This window comes from Necator americanus, chromosome X (genome assembly GCF_031761385.1).
Source record: "Necator americanus strain Aroian chromosome X, whole genome shotgun sequence".
NCBI lineage: Eukaryota > Metazoa > Nematoda > Chromadorea > Rhabditida > Ancylostomatidae > Necator > Necator americanus.
Window position 1 is genome coordinate 11270025 of NC_087376.1, and position 18917 is coordinate 11288941.

The 18917-nt window shown below is 45.0% G+C and overlaps 10 protein-coding genes across 12 annotated transcripts; 1 reads left to right on the forward strand and 9 right to left on the reverse strand.

Annotated features, from left to right (window-relative positions):
• Nucleotides 1-3204: 3204 nt before the first annotated feature.
• On the reverse strand, nt 3205-3480 carry RB195_022347 (uncharacterized protein; the record flags this gene model as incomplete). The annotated part of the gene is made up of 1 exon (XM_064209439.1): nt 3205-3480. One exon carries the CDS (start codon nt 3478-3480, stop codon nt 3205-3207), a length of 276 nt encoding a protein of 91 aa, XP_064065321.1.
• Nucleotides 3205-4808, reverse strand: RB195_022348 (uncharacterized protein; the record flags this gene model as incomplete). Its single annotated transcript, XM_064209440.1, has 2 exons — nt 3205-3562; nt 4684-4808. The coding sequence occupies 2 exons, from the start codon at nt 4806-4808 to the stop codon at nt 3205-3207; spliced, it is 483 nt and encodes a 160-aa protein (XP_064065320.1).
• A 760-nt stretch (nt 4809-5568) lies between these two features.
• On the reverse strand, nt 5569-6033 carry RB195_022349 (uncharacterized protein; the record flags this gene model as incomplete). The annotated part of the gene is made up of 1 exon (XM_064209441.1): nt 5569-6033. One exon carries the CDS (start codon nt 6031-6033, stop codon nt 5569-5571), a length of 465 nt encoding a protein of 154 aa, XP_064065322.1.
• A 112-nt stretch (nt 6034-6145) lies between these two features.
• Nucleotides 6146-6565, reverse strand: RB195_022350 (uncharacterized protein; the record flags this gene model as incomplete). The annotated part of the gene is made up of 1 exon (XM_064209442.1): nt 6146-6565. One exon carries the CDS (start codon nt 6563-6565, stop codon nt 6146-6148), a length of 420 nt encoding a protein of 139 aa, XP_064065323.1.
• A 104-nt stretch (nt 6566-6669) lies between these two features.
• Nucleotides 6670-6912, reverse strand: RB195_022351 (uncharacterized protein; the record flags this gene model as incomplete). The annotated part of the gene is made up of 1 exon (XM_064209443.1): nt 6670-6912. The coding sequence occupies one exon, from the start codon at nt 6910-6912 to the stop codon at nt 6670-6672; it is 243 nt and encodes an 80-aa protein (XP_064065324.1).
• A 152-nt stretch (nt 6913-7064) lies between these two features.
• RB195_022352 (uncharacterized protein) lies at nt 7065-7514 on the reverse strand (the record flags this gene model as incomplete). The annotated part of the gene is made up of 1 exon (XM_064209444.1): nt 7065-7514. One exon carries the CDS (start codon nt 7512-7514, stop codon nt 7065-7067), a length of 450 nt encoding a protein of 149 aa, XP_064065325.1.
• A 470-nt stretch (nt 7515-7984) lies between these two features.
• Nucleotides 7985-8314, reverse strand: RB195_022353 (uncharacterized protein; the record flags this gene model as incomplete). Its single annotated transcript, XM_064209445.1, has 1 exon — nt 7985-8314. The coding sequence occupies one exon, from the start codon at nt 8312-8314 to the stop codon at nt 7985-7987; it is 330 nt and encodes a 109-aa protein (XP_064065326.1).
• A 33-nt stretch (nt 8315-8347) lies between these two features.
• On the reverse strand, nt 8348-8728 carry RB195_022354 (uncharacterized protein; the record flags this gene model as incomplete). The annotated part of the gene is made up of 1 exon (XM_064209446.1): nt 8348-8728. One exon carries the CDS (start codon nt 8726-8728, stop codon nt 8348-8350), a length of 381 nt encoding a protein of 126 aa, XP_064065327.1.
• Nucleotides 8729-8860: 132 nt separating this feature from the next.
• RB195_022355 (uncharacterized protein) lies at nt 8861-11984 on the reverse strand (the record flags this gene model as incomplete). 2 transcript variants are annotated; one of them, XM_064209448.1, is made up of 6 exons in its annotated part: nt 8861-9175; nt 9412-9580; nt 9688-10200; nt 10448-10694; nt 10765-11126; nt 11953-11984. In XM_064209448.1, the coding sequence occupies 6 exons, from the start codon at nt 11982-11984 to the stop codon at nt 8861-8863; spliced, it is 1638 nt and encodes a 545-aa protein (XP_064065328.1). The 2 variants fall into 2 exon arrangements, with proteins under 2 accessions (XP_064065328.1, XP_064065329.1); XM_064209447.1 differs by lacking the exon at nt 11953-11984 and having other exon boundaries at nt 9412-9540; nt 9780-10200; nt 10532-10694; nt 10765-11020.
• Nucleotides 11985-12197: 213 nt separating this feature from the next.
• Nucleotides 12198-13240, forward strand: RB195_022356 (uncharacterized protein; the record flags this gene model as incomplete). Of its 2 annotated transcripts, XM_064209450.1 has the most annotated exons (7): nt 12198-12209; nt 12318-12441; nt 12501-12539; nt 12609-12663; nt 12767-12848; nt 12908-13050; nt 13126-13240. In XM_064209450.1, the coding sequence occupies 7 exons, from the start codon at nt 12198-12200 to the stop codon at nt 13238-13240; spliced, it is 570 nt and encodes a 189-aa protein (XP_064065331.1). The 2 variants fall into 2 exon arrangements, with proteins under 2 accessions (XP_064065331.1, XP_064065330.1); XM_064209449.1 differs by having other exon boundaries at nt 12501-12663.
• Nucleotides 13241-18917: the final 5677 nt, after the last annotated feature.

Here is an 18917-nt window from a genome sequence, read left to right on the forward strand (position 1 = left end):
GTTCTTCTATCTAACACCATTATTCTTTGACTTATTCGGTAATTTCGACCGCTCACACCACTCTTCTTTGCATATTTTCTTGTAACTCCGCAGTTTTCTGCGTCTTTGTGGCTAGAAGAACATCTAAGACGGTTGTCTGCGTCTTCATGAACGACTGGAGCGTGACCTCGTCGAGGTATGTTCGCGTATCCGCCGGCATATCCACTGGGCACGTAAGGTCTCGGAGGCATTCGCGGAAAATCCTCCGGGGCCCTCTTTACCGTTCCCCTCTAAGTTTGACATTGAAAAAAGCAGACACTGTCAAAAGCTACAAGCTTACAATTTGAACTATTGTCAAGAACAAATTGTTCACTTGGAGTATTTCCCAGCAGATTTTCCACAGCTAGGAATGTACTCCTTTTTATTAAATTTCAATGGAGCACTTTCGTCAATTTCCGAAGAGAATGGAAATTTTGAACTCACATAAGATGTGGAGTACCAAAATGCTCTAAATAGCCGCCGATTATGAATATAATTAGATATCTCTTCTGTTTTTGAGAAATTAGCGCAAATCCTTTGAACTTCTCTTCCTTTCACGGAGACATATCCGCGGGATATGCCAATGGCAGGATTGCCGAAGTGTGAAGGTTACTATCGAAAGTTGCAGAAACTTTGCCTCTTTTCAGGTCACAAATTTGTTAAAAATAAAGTCTTGAAGCATTCTTGATATCAGCAGCTCATTTGCTTTCCAATGGTGTTTTCAAAATCCGACTTCTTTCACTCCCAATAACTCCGACGGTTTACGACGGATTTGGGACAGAACTTAGTAGCGGTCTATACTTTTTAATAGTGTGCCTATCAGGCTTTTAGATGGAAACGTTTATTTGCCTGACATTTTGGGTTTCTCGCTGTCTTCAGAGGTCTAAATGAAGGTTGATTGGAACAATCCTACGTTTATTCCGTCAAGTGTCACACCACCATGAGTCAATTTTTCGATAATCGTTCAAGATAGTGAAAACGGAAACCATATACGTTGAAATAGTCTTACGTAGTGTTCCATCGGATGTGCAGCGGCTGTTTGCACGCACTTGTAACTTGTTCAGTGTGCCAGCGAATGAATATTGCTCTGTATGGATCACTAGCGACGATCTCGATGATTTGATCTACACACTTAATATCAGGATGTTATGGGTCACAGAGCGGTACAAGTGGCAAGAGCTCATTCGTTATCGACAAACATTCATTCCTATTATTCATTGAAGGGTTTATTTTAAGGATTCGAAACGCCTCCAATGTTTTCTTTGCTGATATTTCTGTTTCGTGAGCCAGTATAACGCATTTCACATCATAATCGTTTCCATTGTGTGTCTCATTTTTATGCCTTCCAAGTGGTGTTATCACACTGTTACGCCGTTTTCCTACCATATGTTCACTAATCCTCACTCCAAGGTTCCAACCGGTCTCCCCAATACTGCACTGCATATCAAATACTCAATCTCATATATTACTCCCATTTGTGCGCAGTTGCCTGTTTTTCCTTAAGGACAAATAACGCATCTTTCACAGATGCAGTATATATCAAGCACAATCTGTTCCTAACAAGCTGGCTTCTGATGTTCGCATTAAGGAAATTAATCAGGATCACATGATCTTGTAATTGTGCTTGGACAATGCTTTGTTGAATAGCGGCACTGACACTATCAGAAATAAATGAAAGACAAAGAAAGTTTGTTTTCGCGTGGAACTCTGGTATTTACACTGCAGGATCTTTGGTAGTGCGAGCATACTGTATAACCAATTAGCACATGCTATTCTCAAGCCTAGTCTTCGTGATTCATGTCGTTCTTGGCTGCCAGTGCATACTTCACTAGCGATCTTGAACATATTACGAATCACTGCGCGTTTTACTGCATTCGGGTGTGCAGATTTGGCATGCAATAAGATGTTCTTGCAACTTTCTTTGTGATATCACTTTACTCTAATGATGTCATTTGAAGCACTTATTTGTGTGTTGAGGAAAGGTAGCCAGTCTTCTTTTGGGGTCAAAAAGTCCAAATAGCTAACTGTATAGGCTTCGAATAACGGGGCCACACTTCAGTCACTCTCCTCACAATAGACACTTGATCAATCGTCGATCGACCAGGGTGAAAACCGGCTTGCTCGTCACGGGTGGTTTCTTCGCGATGTCGAAATAGTCGATCCAGGATGATCCGCTCCAAAACCTTATACATTGCACGCAGCAGTGGTTTTCCTCGGTAATTGCTAGGTTCCATAACGGATAGCTTCTTGCGGAGAGGAATTATAATGGCGTGTCTCTACGAGTCAGGAATCCTTTCGTCAATCCATGTTGAACGGATGATTTTTGTCATCTCACGAATCCCTAAAGGAAGAGGAGATTTCAGCATTTCTGCGCTAACTCCATCGTCTACGCCAGATTTTCCATTCTTCATTTTTTGAACACAAACCAGAACCTCCAATTCCGTTGGTGGCTCTTCACTGACCGTGGTGTATGCCTTTGGGCGTCCATGAGTTCAGGGACTGACGGTGCTTGTTGGTTGAGCAAAGTGTTAAAATGTTCCTTGCAGATGAGTAAGGTTGCCTCCCCGACAGCGACCCCGTTGGCAGTGTTCAGGACAAGCAACCCCTCTTCATCTTGCCGCTATGCTGCCTTAGCAGAGCATAGACTTTTCTCGGGTTCTTGTCCTCCCACGCCTCAAACTCCTTCGCTCTTGATGTCCATTCGTTCTCACAGTCACGTTTCAGCTGACGACGCAACCTCCTTCTCAAACGCTTCTCCTGGTTGAATTCACCAGTAGTGCGGGCAACACATACGGAGTTTATAATTTGTAATTATTGTAATTTATAATTTGTATATTGTCTCCGCAGATGCAAAGGCAAACTTCTTCCTCGGTGTTAAAACCGGGAGCGTTTTCTCTGCAATGCATTTGAAAGAAAGAGTCAGCGTCATCCACTCTCTTTCTGGTCCGTGATCCAATATTGATCGGCACTCGTTGGCGGGACTTCTTTCTGCATTCCTCATTTTCCAGAGCTGCCAAGTCGAGCTTCGGCTGATATTGAGCTCCCCGATACCTTTTCTGGAACCGTACCATAAAGCTGAGAAGAACTGGGCGGTGGTCGGAATCGAATGTGACGTCCCAGACAACTCTAGATTTTCGGATATCTGACAAAAGGATGTTCTTCATCAGAACGTATCCGAGCTGAAGCTTAAGAGTTGGCATCTTCTGCTTTCGCTGCTCTTCTGACGTTAATGGGGTTTTCCCTTGCCAGCTGACTGCGTCGATGATTCCCCTCAAACATGGATACAACGATGAGATTCGGCTGCTCGCCAAGGTCTATCAGACGATTTTCGTTGTCCGATGTTTGCTTCATGGGATAGAACCATTTTCCAAGCACATCGGATTGTTGTTCAACTCTCATCTTTGCATTCGCATCTATTCCGACAATTACCGCCTGTTGGCTTAGTATCTTGGATATCAACATACTGAGTTCATCACAAAACGCGTCCTTGTCGTGGTCCTCTGCGGTCTCCGTAGGTGCGTGAGCACTTACAATCCAGTGTCCTCTGCGATCCCGCAATCGTAGTACAAAGGTGCATCTCGATTACGTTGATCCAAACTCCACCAGGCTGTTATAATCGTTCCTAACAGCTATTGCGCAGCCTCCTACTTTCCTTTCATCAGCATCGTTGCAATAGATGGTGTAATTGTCGAGAGGTGATCTTTGATGCGTGTTTCCTGCAATGCAGCAAACAGTGCATGCAGATATCGTAGAAGTCTGGATAGAGCGGCTAGTTGGAGTTCACTTGACAGCGACCGGCAGTTCAGTGGAACGAGACGGATGTTTGTTGTCATAGATTCCATGTTTTCCTCACGCATTCGACGTGGCCTCTGGCATGGTGCTGGACGACAGCACCTTTTTATTAGGTTGAGTCGAAAGTTCTCGGACAAGTTGACAATATTTTTATTTACTTTGCAATTTTCAAACGATAACTGTAAATCATTTGAAGTATGCCCCATTGGCATCGACGGTCTTCTGCGAACGTCTAGGCAGATCGTAGGTGGCTTTGCTCCAGAACGCTGGGGACTGTTCCTTGAAGAACTGCTCGAGTGCCTTTTTGATGTCATCGCGAGTTCGGAAGTCTTGACCATCCAGATGACGTTGGAGATAGGAAAAAAGGTGTCAGTCCGAGGGAGCCAGATCTGGGGAATACGGTGGGTGTGAAGAAATGGTCCAGAAGAACTTCTTCGGTTCAGCGTTGGTCATTTTTCAAATGTGTGACTGAGTGTTGTCGTACTGGAAGTAGACTTCGCGCTGCTGCGGGCGTGCATTTTCGAGATTTGTCTTCAAATTTCTCAGTTGCTCAACGTAGACGTCTGCGGTCACTGTACATCCCTCAGCGAGCACTTCCCAGTATTCAACGCCGTGTACGCTCCACCAGATGCAGAGCATAACCTTTTTGGCGTGTACGTTGAGTTTAGGGACGTCTTCTGCATCCGTACCTTTGTCTACCCATTGGGCACGCCGGTGAATGTTAGAATGGGAAATCCACTTCTCATCCCCGGTGGCTATAAGCCCAAGCTAAGTGTGTGCGTTTGAGCGTGAGGAGAGAATGTGCCGTATCAGCGCGGCAGTCCATCCATACTGCGTCAGAGCATGTGGTACCCATCGACCTAGTTTTCGCACCTTGCCGATTGACTTCCGCGAACAACTGTGGTTTGACTCACTCCAAGAGCGACTGTCAGTTCGCGAGTAGTTTGATACGGGTCGGCTTCCTCCTGTCTCCGCAGCAAGTCCAAATCCAACTCCATCGGGCGTCCCGAACGGTCTTCATCTTCGATGGAATAGTCGCCCGACGCGAGCTTCGAGTACCACTTCTAGCTGTACTTCTAGCGGGGGCGTGCTCCTTGTAAACTTCCTTCAGACGTCTATTGATATCCGCGGGTTCTTGGCCAGATAGATGGAGCAAGATTATGACGTTGCGGAGGTGGAGTGACGACGGCTTGAAATTGCGCGGCATGGTGGCCGGAAAGGAACTAAGTCAGTGTAATTGTTAATCTACACTTTGAAGAAAATTTTATACTCTATCAAACGATAGCTAGCACGTCCATTTTTGTCAGCTCTTAGCTGAGTGATGATCTCTAGAAGTCATCACTACCACATTGTCCCAGAACTTTCGACTCAACCTAATATAATGTATGGGAAGCTTACCATATAACAGTGTAGGTTATATAGCTCGTACGTTCCCAATGCGTATACTCAAGTCCCTCATTGCGTTAAGTAAAGACACTGTCACCACTTACAGGTAACAATCAGATATTATATATATATATATATATACATATATATATATATATATATATATATATGTACATATATACATGTACATATATATATATATATATATATATATATATATATATATATATATATGTATATATGTATATATATATAAGAAATATAAGAGATCTTACCTTCGGACAAGCGGTCTTCTCGTTAATATCGCGTGGAACTCAGTCGCTCACGGCTCTGGTCCGACGACTGTCAAGCGCATCACGTGTCCTGACCACCTTATCTTACTTTTATTGGCAAACGCGGCGAAGCATAGGTCAAAGCAGGAAGTACGATGATGTTGAAGAGGTGAGCACGGAGCCGGGTGTTATTGATCTTCTTCACTACATCCTCGATGCTTTTATACGCTCCCCAAGCCGCTCGTTTTCTTCTGCCCAGCTTGGAGGTCAGATCGTTCATCATGTTCAATTCCCGACCCAAATAAACATAACTGGTGCATTCGGATATGTTCGTTCTGTTGAGCGTAAATGAGGGATCCGAGACCCATCCGTTACGCATGAACAATGTCTTTTGCAGATTCAGCTGAAGACCGATGCATCCACATGTTTCGTCAAATTCGGTCAGCATTCGTTCCGCTTGGCCGACGCTAGGTGTTATCAGTTTGATGTCATCAGCAAGGTGCAAATGGTGTAGCTGCCGACCATCATCCTTCACTCCCATGTCGTCCCATTCCAACTTTCGCATTTGCGTTCTCGAGGGTGGCTGTGAATATTTTGAGTGAGATTGTATCACGCTGTCGGACCCCCTTCTTCACGTCAATGATGATGACTTACTTGACTTAATCGGCTTGCTGATGTCATCGCCTGACGCGATTACCTGCATCTTCGCCGAGGTGTGCCGTCCTTGAACACAGCTCTGCCCAACCTTCTTTATCTTCTGCGAGAGCTTGCACAGAATCAATCCATTCGTCGCTATTCCATGTTCTGCGACACCTTACGTCTCGCCTGAACTGCCTATCCACGCCGAGTGTCCACACGTCCTCTTTTAACACCTCAGTCCAGAACTTCCGTTTTCGGCCACGTGGCTTCTTCCAGCTCGAACCCGACGAACTCCTCAGAACTCGTTGAACAAGGCGATCTGCCGGTCTCCTTAATATATGACCAAAGAAGCGAAGACGATTTACTTTCGATGGCGGTGCAAGATGTTGATGTCTTCCACTTGTCATCCGCCGGTATACCACATCAATTTCTGCGTAAAGGTCTTCATCGTGGCACATCCTAGGCTAAAAGTAGCCAAGTAGTCGTCCAAGCAGCTTTCGTTCCGTGCAGTCAAGCCTCCCCATAACCGTTGATGGTGCTACCCAAGTCTCCGATCCGTACATCATGATGGGCGAATTGTGGGAAGGTAGACTCGCAGCTTGACTTCGTTGGTGATGGGGATCGACCACAGGCATTTCGTTAAGGAGTTAAATGCAGAAGTGGCCTTAGCGCATCTTTGCTGAACATCTCTCTCGTAGCTGCCATTGTTCTTCAGCGTACAGCCTAGGTAACAGAACTCATCGACGAGTTTTATTGGTTGTCCGTCCACCCTGATTCCCGTTCGAGGTCTCGAAGAGATACACATCTGCTTGCATTTATCAGGGCGTAGGCGTAGTCCATAGGCTGCAGTCAGCTTCGATACAAGGTTGACAACATGTTAAAGTTTCGTACTGTTTTCCGCGAATATAACAACATCGTCGGCGTACTCGAGGTCAGTCAAGGGGCACCCTGATGGTGCTAAGACAATGTCGGAGGACACTGGTCGACTGTTCTCCGCATAATGACGTCGATTGCGAAATTGAACAGGAAAGGTCCTGCCACTGCCCCTTGTCTTACTCCACTTACCACTTCAAATGGTGTTGTACATCCGGCTGGTGTTCGAACTGCAGCAGCTTTTCGTTGATTCATATCATCAAGCGAGCGAACGAACTTTCCTGGTTCTCCATCGGCGCGAAGCGCGTTGAGAAGACCGCCTCGGTGAGGAGAGTCGAACGCGGCTTCAAAGTCCAGAAACGCTAGTTGCATTGGCTTCGAATACCGCTGCCAGATTTCGATCACTCTCCAGACGATGAACACCTGGTCAATCGTAGATCGACCAGGACGAAAGCCAGCTTGTTCGTCGCGCGTTGTTTCTTCGCGATGTTTAATGAGTCGGTCCAGGATAATGCGCTCCAGTACCTTGTACATAACACGCAGCAAAGAAATTCCTCGATAATTCCTAGAGTCCGTGACGGATAAGTTCTTGTGGAGGGGAATTAAGATAGTGTGTCTCCACTAGTCAGGTATATTTCGTTTATTCATATTGAACGGATAATCTTTGTCATTTCACGAATCCCACACGGAAGAAGATATTTGAGCATTTCTGCGCTAATTCCGTCGTGTTCACTAGATTTTCCATTTTACACCACTTGGATACAGAACAGAACCTCCGACTCGGTCGGTGTTCCTCGTTAACCGCATATGTCGGCTTATGAACGTGCTCGAGTTCAGAAGCTAACGGTGCTTGCCGGTTCAGCAAGTTCTTGAAGTGATCCCTCCAAATTGGAAGGGTTGCCTCACCGACAGGCACTCCATCGGCAGTGTTAAGGGCAGGGGAACAATTTTTTATTTTGCCGCTATACTGTCTTAGTAAAGCATATTTTTTCCGCGGGTTCTTGTCATGCCTTTTCAAACTCCTTCGTTCTTGACGTCCACTCGTTATCGCGGTCTTGTTGCTGTTGACGACGCAACTTCCTTCTAAGACGCTTTTCCCGGTTGAAGTCACCAGTGCTGCGCGCAACACATACAGAATTGTAAGTGGATTTTGTTTCCGCAAAGGCAAACTTCTTTCGCGGCAATAGAACCGGGAGCATTTCCCTTGCAGCGTCCTGGATGCACTTTGTGAAGGAATCCACATTGCCAAGCTTCTTCCTGATCCGTACTCCAACATGGATAGACACACGTTGGCGGAATTTTGTTCTGCATTCATCGTCTTTCAGACCTGCCATGTCGATTTTCGGTTGAAGAGGAACTCCTCGGTTTCACTTGTGGAACAGTATCTTGATGCTGAGAAGAACTGGACGGTGGTCAGAGTCGAACGCGTCCCAAACAGCTCTAGATTTTCGGATATCTGACTGAGCAATGTTTCTCACCAGAACGTAGTCGAGCTGAAGCTTAAGAGTCCTCACCTTCCGCTTGCGCTGCTCTTCAGGCGTTAAAGGGCGTCGATGATTCCTCCTAAACGTGGAAGCGATGATGAGGCCCGTCTGTTTGCACAAGTGGACCAGACGGTCATCGTTGTCCGATGTGCGCTCCGCTGCATAGTACCATTTTCCTAGCACATCGGATCGCTGTTCGAGTCCCATCTTCGCATTTTCGTCGATTCCGACAATGACCACCTGCTGGCGCGGTATTTCAGACATCAACGCATTGAGTTCATCATAGAAGACCTTACTGTTGTCCTCAGCGGTTTCCGTAGGTGCGTGAGCACTTGCGATCCAGAGTTTACGTCATCTGCGATCCCGTAGTCGAAAAAAGGCGCATCTAGACGACGTTTAGCCAAATTCTTCCACCAGGTCCTTGTAATCATTCCTCACAGCTGTCGAGCAGCCACCTACTTTGTTCTCATCAGCATCGCCGCGGTATGTGGTGTAATTTCCGATGCTGATGACGGGCCGATCTCTCATGCGTGTTTTCTGCAGTGCAGCAAAAGACACACAGAGGCATCGCAGAAGTCTGGATGGAGCGGCTTGTTGGAGTTCACTCGATAGTGTTCGGCAGTTCAGCGTGACGAAACGAATGGTTGTTGCCAAAGATTCCATGCTCCCTTCAGGCAGTTGACCTTTCAGGTTATGGGCTTTGGCGGTGTGCTAGACGACAGCACCTTTTTGCAATGTATGGGAAGCTTTCGCCATATAACAGTGCAGGTTATATAGCTCGTACGTTCCCAATGCGTGTACTCCCGCCTGATTGCGTTTAGTTAAAGCAAGGTCACCACGTGCAGGTAGCAGTCAGATTCGTATACGCGGCCCCAATGTTCTTGTACAATATTCTTGTACAATGGCAAAACTCCGGTCGAGAAGTTGCTGTACAACTCTCGAATTACCTTTATGTACTGAGTAGGGACGCCTTGGTTGTCCAAAGCTTCCATTACCGCTTCCTTCTCAGCTGAGTCGAAGGACTTCTTCAAGTCGATGAAGGTAAGACAGAGCTGCATCTTGTACACGCGTGATACCTTGATGAGTTTCGAAACAGTGTGAATGTGGTCAATCGTGCTGAATCCTTTTTCGGAAACCCTGCTTGCTCGAATGACTGTCGTTCATCCACATATTTTCCAATCCTATTAAAGATCACTCTTGTAAAGAGTTTGTAGATGACAGACCGTAAGCAGATTGGGCTATAGTTTCCGATGTCATGTGGATCTCCCTTTTTATAAAACAACACGGTCTTACTGGTCTTCCACTGTTTAGGAACCTTGCATTCCGACATGTAACGTGTAAAGACCCTCGCCATGGTGTTGATGAGTACTGGCGGAAGGTTCTTCAGGTGTTCTGGTCTTATTCTGTCAGGACAGGGTGCCGTACGACTTCTTATCGACATGATAGCATGTCGTACTTCGGACGGGAGAACCTCTGGAATGACATGTCCGTTTTCTCTCAGATGGCGAGGAGGCAAGTGGACATGGCTGTCGAAGAGATCAGAGTAGAAGTCGTGGATGATTTTCTCCATTCCTCTTCTCAGTGCAATGGTTGTTCCTTTCGGGCTCCGGAGAGCAGTCATCCTTGTCTTGCGACTGGCGAAGTCTCGACGGACATAGCGGATGCTTTTAACTGCTTGTACAGCTTCAGCCAGCACTTCTGCTCTTCTCTTCTTAAGGTCTTCCTTTATCGCCTCTCTGCAAAGCACTGCGAGCTTGGGCGTGAGTTTTTGGCTCCCTGCGGCTCGGCCTGCTTCACGCTGGTATATCAGTTCAAGAGTTTCAAGAGACAGGCGTCTGTTGGTGGTTTTTAAAACTCAGCCTTCTTCGTGCACTCGTGAAGGTGTTCAACGAGCCTGTCATATTGCTCGTCGATGTTGTCCGGCGGAACCTTCCCAAAAGCCGGCTTTTATTGACGATGATGTGGTCTATTTCATTACGGTACCCTCCACCGGGTGCCTCCCACGTCCAACATAGAGAGGAGGGCTTCTGAAATTGCGAGTTCCCATGGATGGTCTTCATGATATACTCGTAGATCCTCTCCCCCTGTTCATTCCATTGTAGGCCATGGATCCCGATATAAAGTTCCTCAGGCGTTCTTCCAATTTTGCCAAAATCGCCAATTATGGCCTTGTAGAAGGCATGATCTTCTCGGTAGGACTTATTCAGGTCCAGATACTTCTTCTTCGTAGCTTAATGTTGGAGCGTAAGCGACGAAGATAGTCAAAACTAATGTTGGACCACATCTTCTCATCCGCAGACCTCCGATTCGGGTCGTAAGTTGTTCGAAAGAGTCGATGTTATTTGCCATACTCATGTCGCCAACTGCACCAACACCTCTACTGTTGCATGTTCCTAAGAACAATTCTTCTCCAGTTTCATATACGGCGTTGAGAGAGTGACGTCGTCTCGTCTCGGTCAGTCCGATTACGTCGCATTTAATCTTCTTGGCTTGCATCATCAGATCTTCTATGGCCGCTTCCAATGCAAGCGTACGTGCGTTATAAGTACAGATCATCCTAGTCCTTTTCAGTTTCGGTGGCCTATATGACTCCTGCAACCCCGTCTTTCCTGGCGCTACGGTACCAGGCTTTCCTCCGGAATCAGGAGACTCTTTTCTGTTACTGTGACACTCGCAAAATTTTAAAATCCATGGGGAGGTTGCAAGCCTCTAGTCCCATGAATTTTTGGGAGAGCTTTGCGTTCTCCCGGAGTGGAAAAATGGAGCTTATTTGTTGGAGGCGACTCCAAACCGCCTCACTTGCACCTCCCAGTCACTTGATTGCAAGCTTTTGGCCGGACCGACTTGCGGGATACAGGGATGTCATGAGTCAGTTCTGGCTCAGCAGAAACAGAGTCTATCCCCTGAATCCATCCGCGTCTTTGGGCAAGTACAAGATCACTTTTGGTACACGGTTAGCTCCCTATCAGCCATCCGGGAGCGCGCCAAGTACGCTCGTGTCTAGCCGGCTGTGACCCCTCTAGTGAGGGAGATCCGTCACTATGTACATACATACATACATACATACATATATATATATATATATATATATATATATATATATATATATATGTATATATAGTGATCCACACGCAGCAATATTCATTCGCTGGCACACTGAGGAAGTTACAAGTGCGTGCAACCAGCCGCTGCACATCCGTTGGAACACTACGTGTGACTATTTCTACGTATATGGTTTCCGTTTTCACTACCTTGAACGATTATTGAAACACTGACTCAGGGTGGCGTGGTACTTGACGGAATAAACGTAGGATTGTTCCAATCAACCTCTATTTAGTCCTCTGAAGACGGCAAGAAAGCCGAAACGTTAGGCAAATAAAGGGCTCAATATAAAAACCTCGTAGAAACACTATTAGAAAACATAGACAAAAGTATGCCGAGGTTTCAGAAGAGAACGTCTCAGTTAGTTGCGGCGTTGTATCGCTCACCTTTTCAAAATAGGACGCCTTTCAAATCTCATCTGAAATTGCAATCTATGTCATAAAGGATAAAGTGTCTGGCGTTAATCAATCCGCTTTGGATGCGCCCACACGTTCACTTCAATTCAGAATCGTTTGAGGTTTACGAACGTGTAACTGGCCTATAAAATGACTTGCGGTGGCTAGCCGATGTGTCAAGTCAGTGTTTTTATCCTCCCAGACAAGTCTGGTACCAATTTATTGACACCGGAGGGATGAAAGGCTTGGTGAGCACTAGGGCGGATTCGAACCTCCGATTGATCGTGCAGGAAGCGGAATCTCTAACCGCTACACTACACCCGCCCTTATTTATGTCATAAGTGGCTTGAATTCAGACGTTTCACCGACCGAAGAACACAAACGTTCGCCTGATTGACTTGGGCTCAGCGACCTTCAATAACGAACATCACTCTGCCATAATCTCTACTCGTCATTACCGCGCCCCTGAAGTTATCCTTGGTAAGCGTTTTGATCGATCGCCTCACATTTCTACTTGTTCGGATTTCGAACTCTTGCAGATCTGGGTTGGTGGCAACCATGTGATACATGGTCTCTAGGTTGTATTTTATATGAGCTTCACCGTGGTGCAACGCTATTCCGCACTCATAGTAACCGCGAACATTTAGCAATGATGGAGCGCGTCTGTGGCCATATTCCACTGCGGATGATACGTAAAACAAGGTTGGCTTTCGAAACTCAGGAGTGCGAATTTACTTGTTAAAATACTGCTGTTTTTGCCCGCTTTTCCTTCACAGCCCTAAGAGATTGTTTTCGGTTTTTTAAGGACAAAATATTTCCACAACGATGTACTAGATGTGACGGGAACAGATGAAAATTTCATTCGAGACACTTGTGCAAATCTCGTCGTGTGTTCTACTTCTTAAACATTTCTTCATATGTGCTTTCATCTTTAGAAATAATTCAGAGAAAAATCGAAGACTCGGACCCTGAAGAACGTGAGTTGTTTGAACTCATGCATGCTATGATGCAGTTTGAACCTGCAGCACGTATCACTATGTCCGAAGCTTTGCAAAGCCCTTTCTTCAACCGTCTCCCAGAAAACAAAAGGTTGGTACTGATCTTGATTTGAAAGTCCGACCTATTTATATTGTTCTGTAGTATTATTATGTTTTATAATTATAGGGTAGCAGATCTTCATACATCTTGTCTCCCGAGAAGACCTGGTATTATGGATCCGCTGCGTCGTACTGCTCATGCGAACACTTTAGATTCGACTGGAGAGGGTGAAGCAGATTGAGGATTTGTAGTGGTAGTGTCTTGTCTACCTCTCCAATTGTTATCAAATGGCTATTGCAAATGTTAAGGGTGCAAATTCTGCTGTAAATCGTAATGTATTTAGGGTTGCAGATTGGAGTTGTTATTCATTGATGATGATTCGGGTCTTTCTCTATAACTATTGGAATGTTTGCATAGATTCTTTTTGCAGCGCTTGTGAATGCCTCACCCAAATTTCCACAATAAGATTTCATGGATGATTATATTTGGGCCCTGCTATATTTTGTTTCAAAATTTTCGGGCAATCTTGTTTCTGGGAGTTGCATGGCATGTCGAAGAAAAATTCCTGTGCTAAGGATGCTTTTGTTTTTAGCACACTGTAAACACGTCTATTATGAGTATCCGTGCTCAGATTTGCTAGATTTGTTAGACGTTTAGAAGCTGCATTCGAAATAAAATTTTATAATAGGAACTCCATTCCCTTCGACTTCAGTAAGAAAACTTGCTTCTGTGCGTCACTTCCGTCATTTTAAAACCGCGGAACGATCAGAACCTCCTCAGATGTGAGGGGGTTCAATAATGTTGGACTGAGTTGCGTTGCTTTTAATTCAACTGCCCCACATTACGAAAAGAAACACATATTGACTTCTATCTAAACTACACGAGTAGGAAACTGATGCTCAAAATTGAAATGTGGAAGTTCGATTAGTGGAATGATCTCTCTTGCAACTCATTCTGCCTGACAGACTGGGTTACAGACTACCATCCTGTTGTCTACAGTGTGTATATATACCTGTATTGTACTGGTGATGAAAGGAAAGAAAACGAGGTCGTTCTCGCAGTATGCGCTAAAGGTTTGTATTCTCGTTAGAAAAGATAGCAAAATAATATTTTGGACGTTATAATGTAATACCTGTCCATATCAATGCTTGAAATAGTTTTGTGTATATCCGTTCATCAATTATCTTTGCTTCGAATGGCTTGGAGTTTTAGTCCTTAATTAGACCGGTGGGTTCTGGCAGTTAAAATGGTTTTTAACAGAGAACTCATGTGATTGCAATCCTTCAGATGTATGAGAACCCTTGCTCGCAAAGTTAATTTCTATACGCTTCCAGTATGAGTGTGCAAATATCCAAAGACGTAATGGAAATTTGTGGTCAGAAATCTGTGCAAAACACCAGCAGGAGGTCTAACAAATTGATCAACATGCAGCAAAGAGTTCATCCTCTTAGGGAGACAGCAAAGGTTGACCAGTCAGGACATCGAGTAGTGCTGCTTTCATTGTGTCCGTTGATGGCTCCCACGGCGTCTATCCTGGATATGTGTCCAAATTTACAGTTCTAGCTTTTCTACAAGACGTATCGCAAATCACTTCTTTGGAAATCTACTGTGTGAAGTGCAAACTTAAATCTTGGTACCCCTGGGAGGCAGGAATCTCGGACAGTCATGTTCTACTTTTCTCAGGATGTAGGTCAACTGTCCTGCTTACCTGCTTCGTACCCTATATATAGTAGAGTCAAAACGACATGAAACACGGTGTAGCTGCGCAAGCGGTTGCGCTCGTAGCGGTGCGGGGAAGTGTAGCGGTTTGGATCGAGTGAGGACCCCTTCTACCACCGTTCATTGCTGCTGTTCTCGATGGTCCCACTTTGGTTCCAATTACTGCCTCCACAGCGCCGTTTCGAGCGCGTGCGCAAATGCACCGTTCTTTATGTCGTTTTGACACGACGGCATCTAGCGGGGTAAGCAGGCTAAATACGAAAAATCCCACACATCCTGAGACTCTTGGAGTTGTCATTATCCAGAGGATGCTAGCAGTACGTTTCTTGAGCAGAATAATGACTTACTGGTAGTACAGGAAAAATGTACATTAAAGTGAAACTAAAGGTGCTTTCATAGTTTTGCTACGATGCGCTCGCTATGTGGTGAAAGGTAGCGGAGCAGCAAGTGCGAGCTCTCGTGGAAAACTTCTCAAGGCGATTACTTGCACACACTGCGTTGTACGTATTTATTGAAAGATTAGAGATATTAGAGGATTGTTGAGTGATTTGAACTAGTATCCGTTATTTGCATGTTGGTGTGGTTGAAATAGTACCAACATTGGTCAGTCGGTCACGTAAGCGAGCAAGGAGCAGCAGAGGAAATAATACAACGTGAAGTGATTGACTGCGGTAGGGCCACCCTGGCACTGAGCAAATAACGAAGCAGAGCAGCAGTGACTGTCCTTTCTTTCTAACTCTGTACGTATACAATGTGCTACTGCTATACACATACATACATAGATAAATGCATACAGATATGCATATACACATACATATATGTAAATACACATATATAATGCATATACATTTATTCACCTTATCTGTTCATTCATTCATACTAGGGTTGATCATCGTTTCAAACTTTTTTCTTCGATGACGTTTGTCGCGCTGATTTTCGAAGCACCTTGGAGTATAGTTCTAGTCGCAACGCATGGAAGAAGCCCAAGATAATATATTTGCATGTGGAACTTTACTTTTCTTCACCTTTATGCCTTAAGAATATCTCTTCCTCAAGCTAGATGCTACCTAGTTATGGTGCATCTATAAGTGTGATTCATCTTTGGATTATCCATTTTGCCGCTGAACAAGTGAAGCATAGGTGTTAGTGCGTGGATGTGGGTGTCACATGGTTGCTGCACGGTGAACTTCGATTGTACAATCTTGATTACATTTTGCTATTTAATGGCGCACTTCTTTGTTAGCATTTCCAGGTGCGCCAAGGTTTACGTCGAAATTCTTAACTACTGTTGGTCTGAAAAGAGACATAGCATGGAGCTTTCCTATTAAAGTTGTCCTCTGTTAGTCGGTGGGCGCGGAGGAATTTTCGTGAAGTGGAGGTCGACGAACGCGGACGCAACATCATTCGAGGTTTGTACGCCAGCAATGCCAGCTCCGGAAGATGTCTATTAATAATAAAAGCTTCCACAAACGTGGCAATACGAAGAGGTCTCCCATCTCTTAAGCCGACCTTTGCTCGCAACACGTTTGGGAAGTAAGATAGACACGGGGGAGACTGAGCTCGTAGAAAGAAAGGAGAAGTAGAGAGGGCGTAATTCTTTGACTGTTTGATGTGTGCCTTTGACCGACGAGCCGCACGCACACGACTGCCTATTTACATATCGGGGCATTTATGCTTCGTGACGCAACCCAACTCACCGCTCCTCATTCTGGTGTTTTCGCCCCAACTCGCCCTTCGTACTTCATTATTCCCTCTACCTCAGTTCGTGAGTTCGACAATCACGACGTTTTCTCCAATCTCATATTCTGCTCTTTGTCCATTAATTCACAACTTTATTCGTTGAAACTTTTCCGCTGCCCATAATAGCAATGAATCAGAACCTATAAGTCAGATCAACACATTTATTTCTCCGTTAAAGGGAAAAAAGACCTTGCTGGGTGCACCTACTATAGGACCCTGTTTGTTTAGTGCAGATGGATAACTTCGTTGGCATTCGAGTTTTGTTGATTTCAATCGTTTGCAATGAGAATGTAGGTCCAGTTTTATCAAACATGCACTTGGACGCCTAGCGAATCAGTTTAGATATCTTTAATGAGTAGTCCTGTCCATAGTGGATTTAAGCAAGCTGAACCGAAAGTAGCCTGGTTTTCTCAGTACTCAATTTACTAGCGTCTACTTTGTTTCCTCCTACTACTATACTAACGAACGTTACGAGAAATGTGATGAAGGTGAGAATGTAGTGAAAACATGTACACAAGAAATTACGTGCACAGAAGTTAGTCCCCGCCCGAGCGACTTGGATCTTAGAGATTGCCTTTAATATGTGGTGCGGGGATGGAGATGGGCGAGAATCACGGATGTTTTGCCGGCCACCGATCTCGCGCCCTCGTTTCGTGCTGGCACGCCCGGTTGACCCGCTTTTGATGCTTTGGTGGGGTGGTATAGAAACTCTTAGTCGAGAATCGCCTTCATGAATTGCAATTAAATGTGGCTTCGTATCTTTAATTCTTATCATTCCTAGATATTGTAGTCTGTATCGTAAGCGATACTGTGGGATCGTAAGCGTTCTCATCCTCTCTTTTCCTTTTTTTTTTAGCATCCCTCGCTGAGGAAGTTTGGTACATCATTCATTGTATGCAAGCTTTGTTTGATGTTTTCCACCCGCTGTCGCTTCCCTAACTAGCTCCGTTCTCCTGCACTGAATTTGCCGATGTGTCGACGTTTATCTCTGTAGGCGGGCCCCGAAGAATGGGTAAGAGGACCTCATGCGCCGTCTCGTGACTTACTGCACAGAAAATATATGTTACCCTGCTCAATCAGTACCCTCCCGGAAAGAGGAAGACGCTTTCGCAGATACTCAGTAAATGCCATTGACACGTAAAATATGAAGCAGACATGGCACAGAGCTTACCGCTGCACCAACGTGCTTTGACAGATTCGTGTTGAGAAACCAAGGAGGACTCATCAGCATCGCACTGAATAATGATTCATTAACATAATTACTAACGGTAAACCTGTCCGCAGTAAGTATACAAATTGAAGATGAGTCTGTAATATACTAAGGACTGAATGTAATCATTACGTAATAAATAAGTAGTGTTAATGCACCAAAAGTAAAACACCGGAAGTTATCTGCGAAGAACTCATGGAAATGTGTGCAAGGAATGGTTCAGGGCATTAGTACAGAAGAATCTAAAATTTCGATTTTAAAGCACCCAGAAGTACTACTATATATCAACCAGCTTCTATTACTATTCGTGCAGCAACACCTAGTATTCAGATCACGATACGTACTGTCAACACAAGGGCATGCGAGAAAGGTATCGTATCTCTTCCAAAATAGGAGCTCAGAACTCAGAGAGCTGTTGTTAGTACTTTTCAACCATGTCATTGACGCACATGAACGTGTCTTTCCAACCCTGCGATCAATGCCATTCGCGACGTAGACCCATTTTGGTGCCGCGTGGAAGGCCGTTCGCCTGCCGCCACTTGTGGCTGCAATTCGGGCGCCGCTCCACCGTCGATGTCCTAGATCCATCGCGTAGTTCAACCCTGTGTCTCGACTCCTGTCTCGTTTAAAACTTGTTTCCTTCCACATTTTGTGCTTAAATCTGCACTACTCTACCAATTGGTTTCAAAGATTCTTCCAATGATGAAGAATTGACTGTCAGTCTAGAGGTATTGCTCGGTGTATGTTCGACACCTGTGTCTGCAATCTAGACACGTTGTTTCCCTGGTGCATTCGCAAGTCATCCATACCTTATTGGTTCCTCCTTTGGCTCGTAACTGTGCCATCTAAACCATGCCTGTAAACACCATTCTTCCGCTTAGTGACGACTAAATTCGACCTGTGTGTTGTTTTTGTTTAAGTTTGTTTAGGTACTTATAGATAACATATTTGTTAATATATACTTCTGAAATAGTTTTGAATGAGTTCTTACCTTTTTTGTGTAATCTTGTTTCATCACACAGTCACTTTCTCGATTTCAAGTCGCGCTTTCGCCTCTGGCGGCGTTGCGATCGCGCGTAATTCTCTGCGTCCGCGATATCTTTTTTGCGAGCATGTTTTTCAGACGAATCTATGCCATGCGAAACTGGTTGTTGGTTGTGCGCTCGGCCATTGTGGCCTACTGTCCATTAGACCTCCCTACGTTGCCAAGTCATGCAACACCCTTCTCACAGTTGTTATCTTCTAGTTA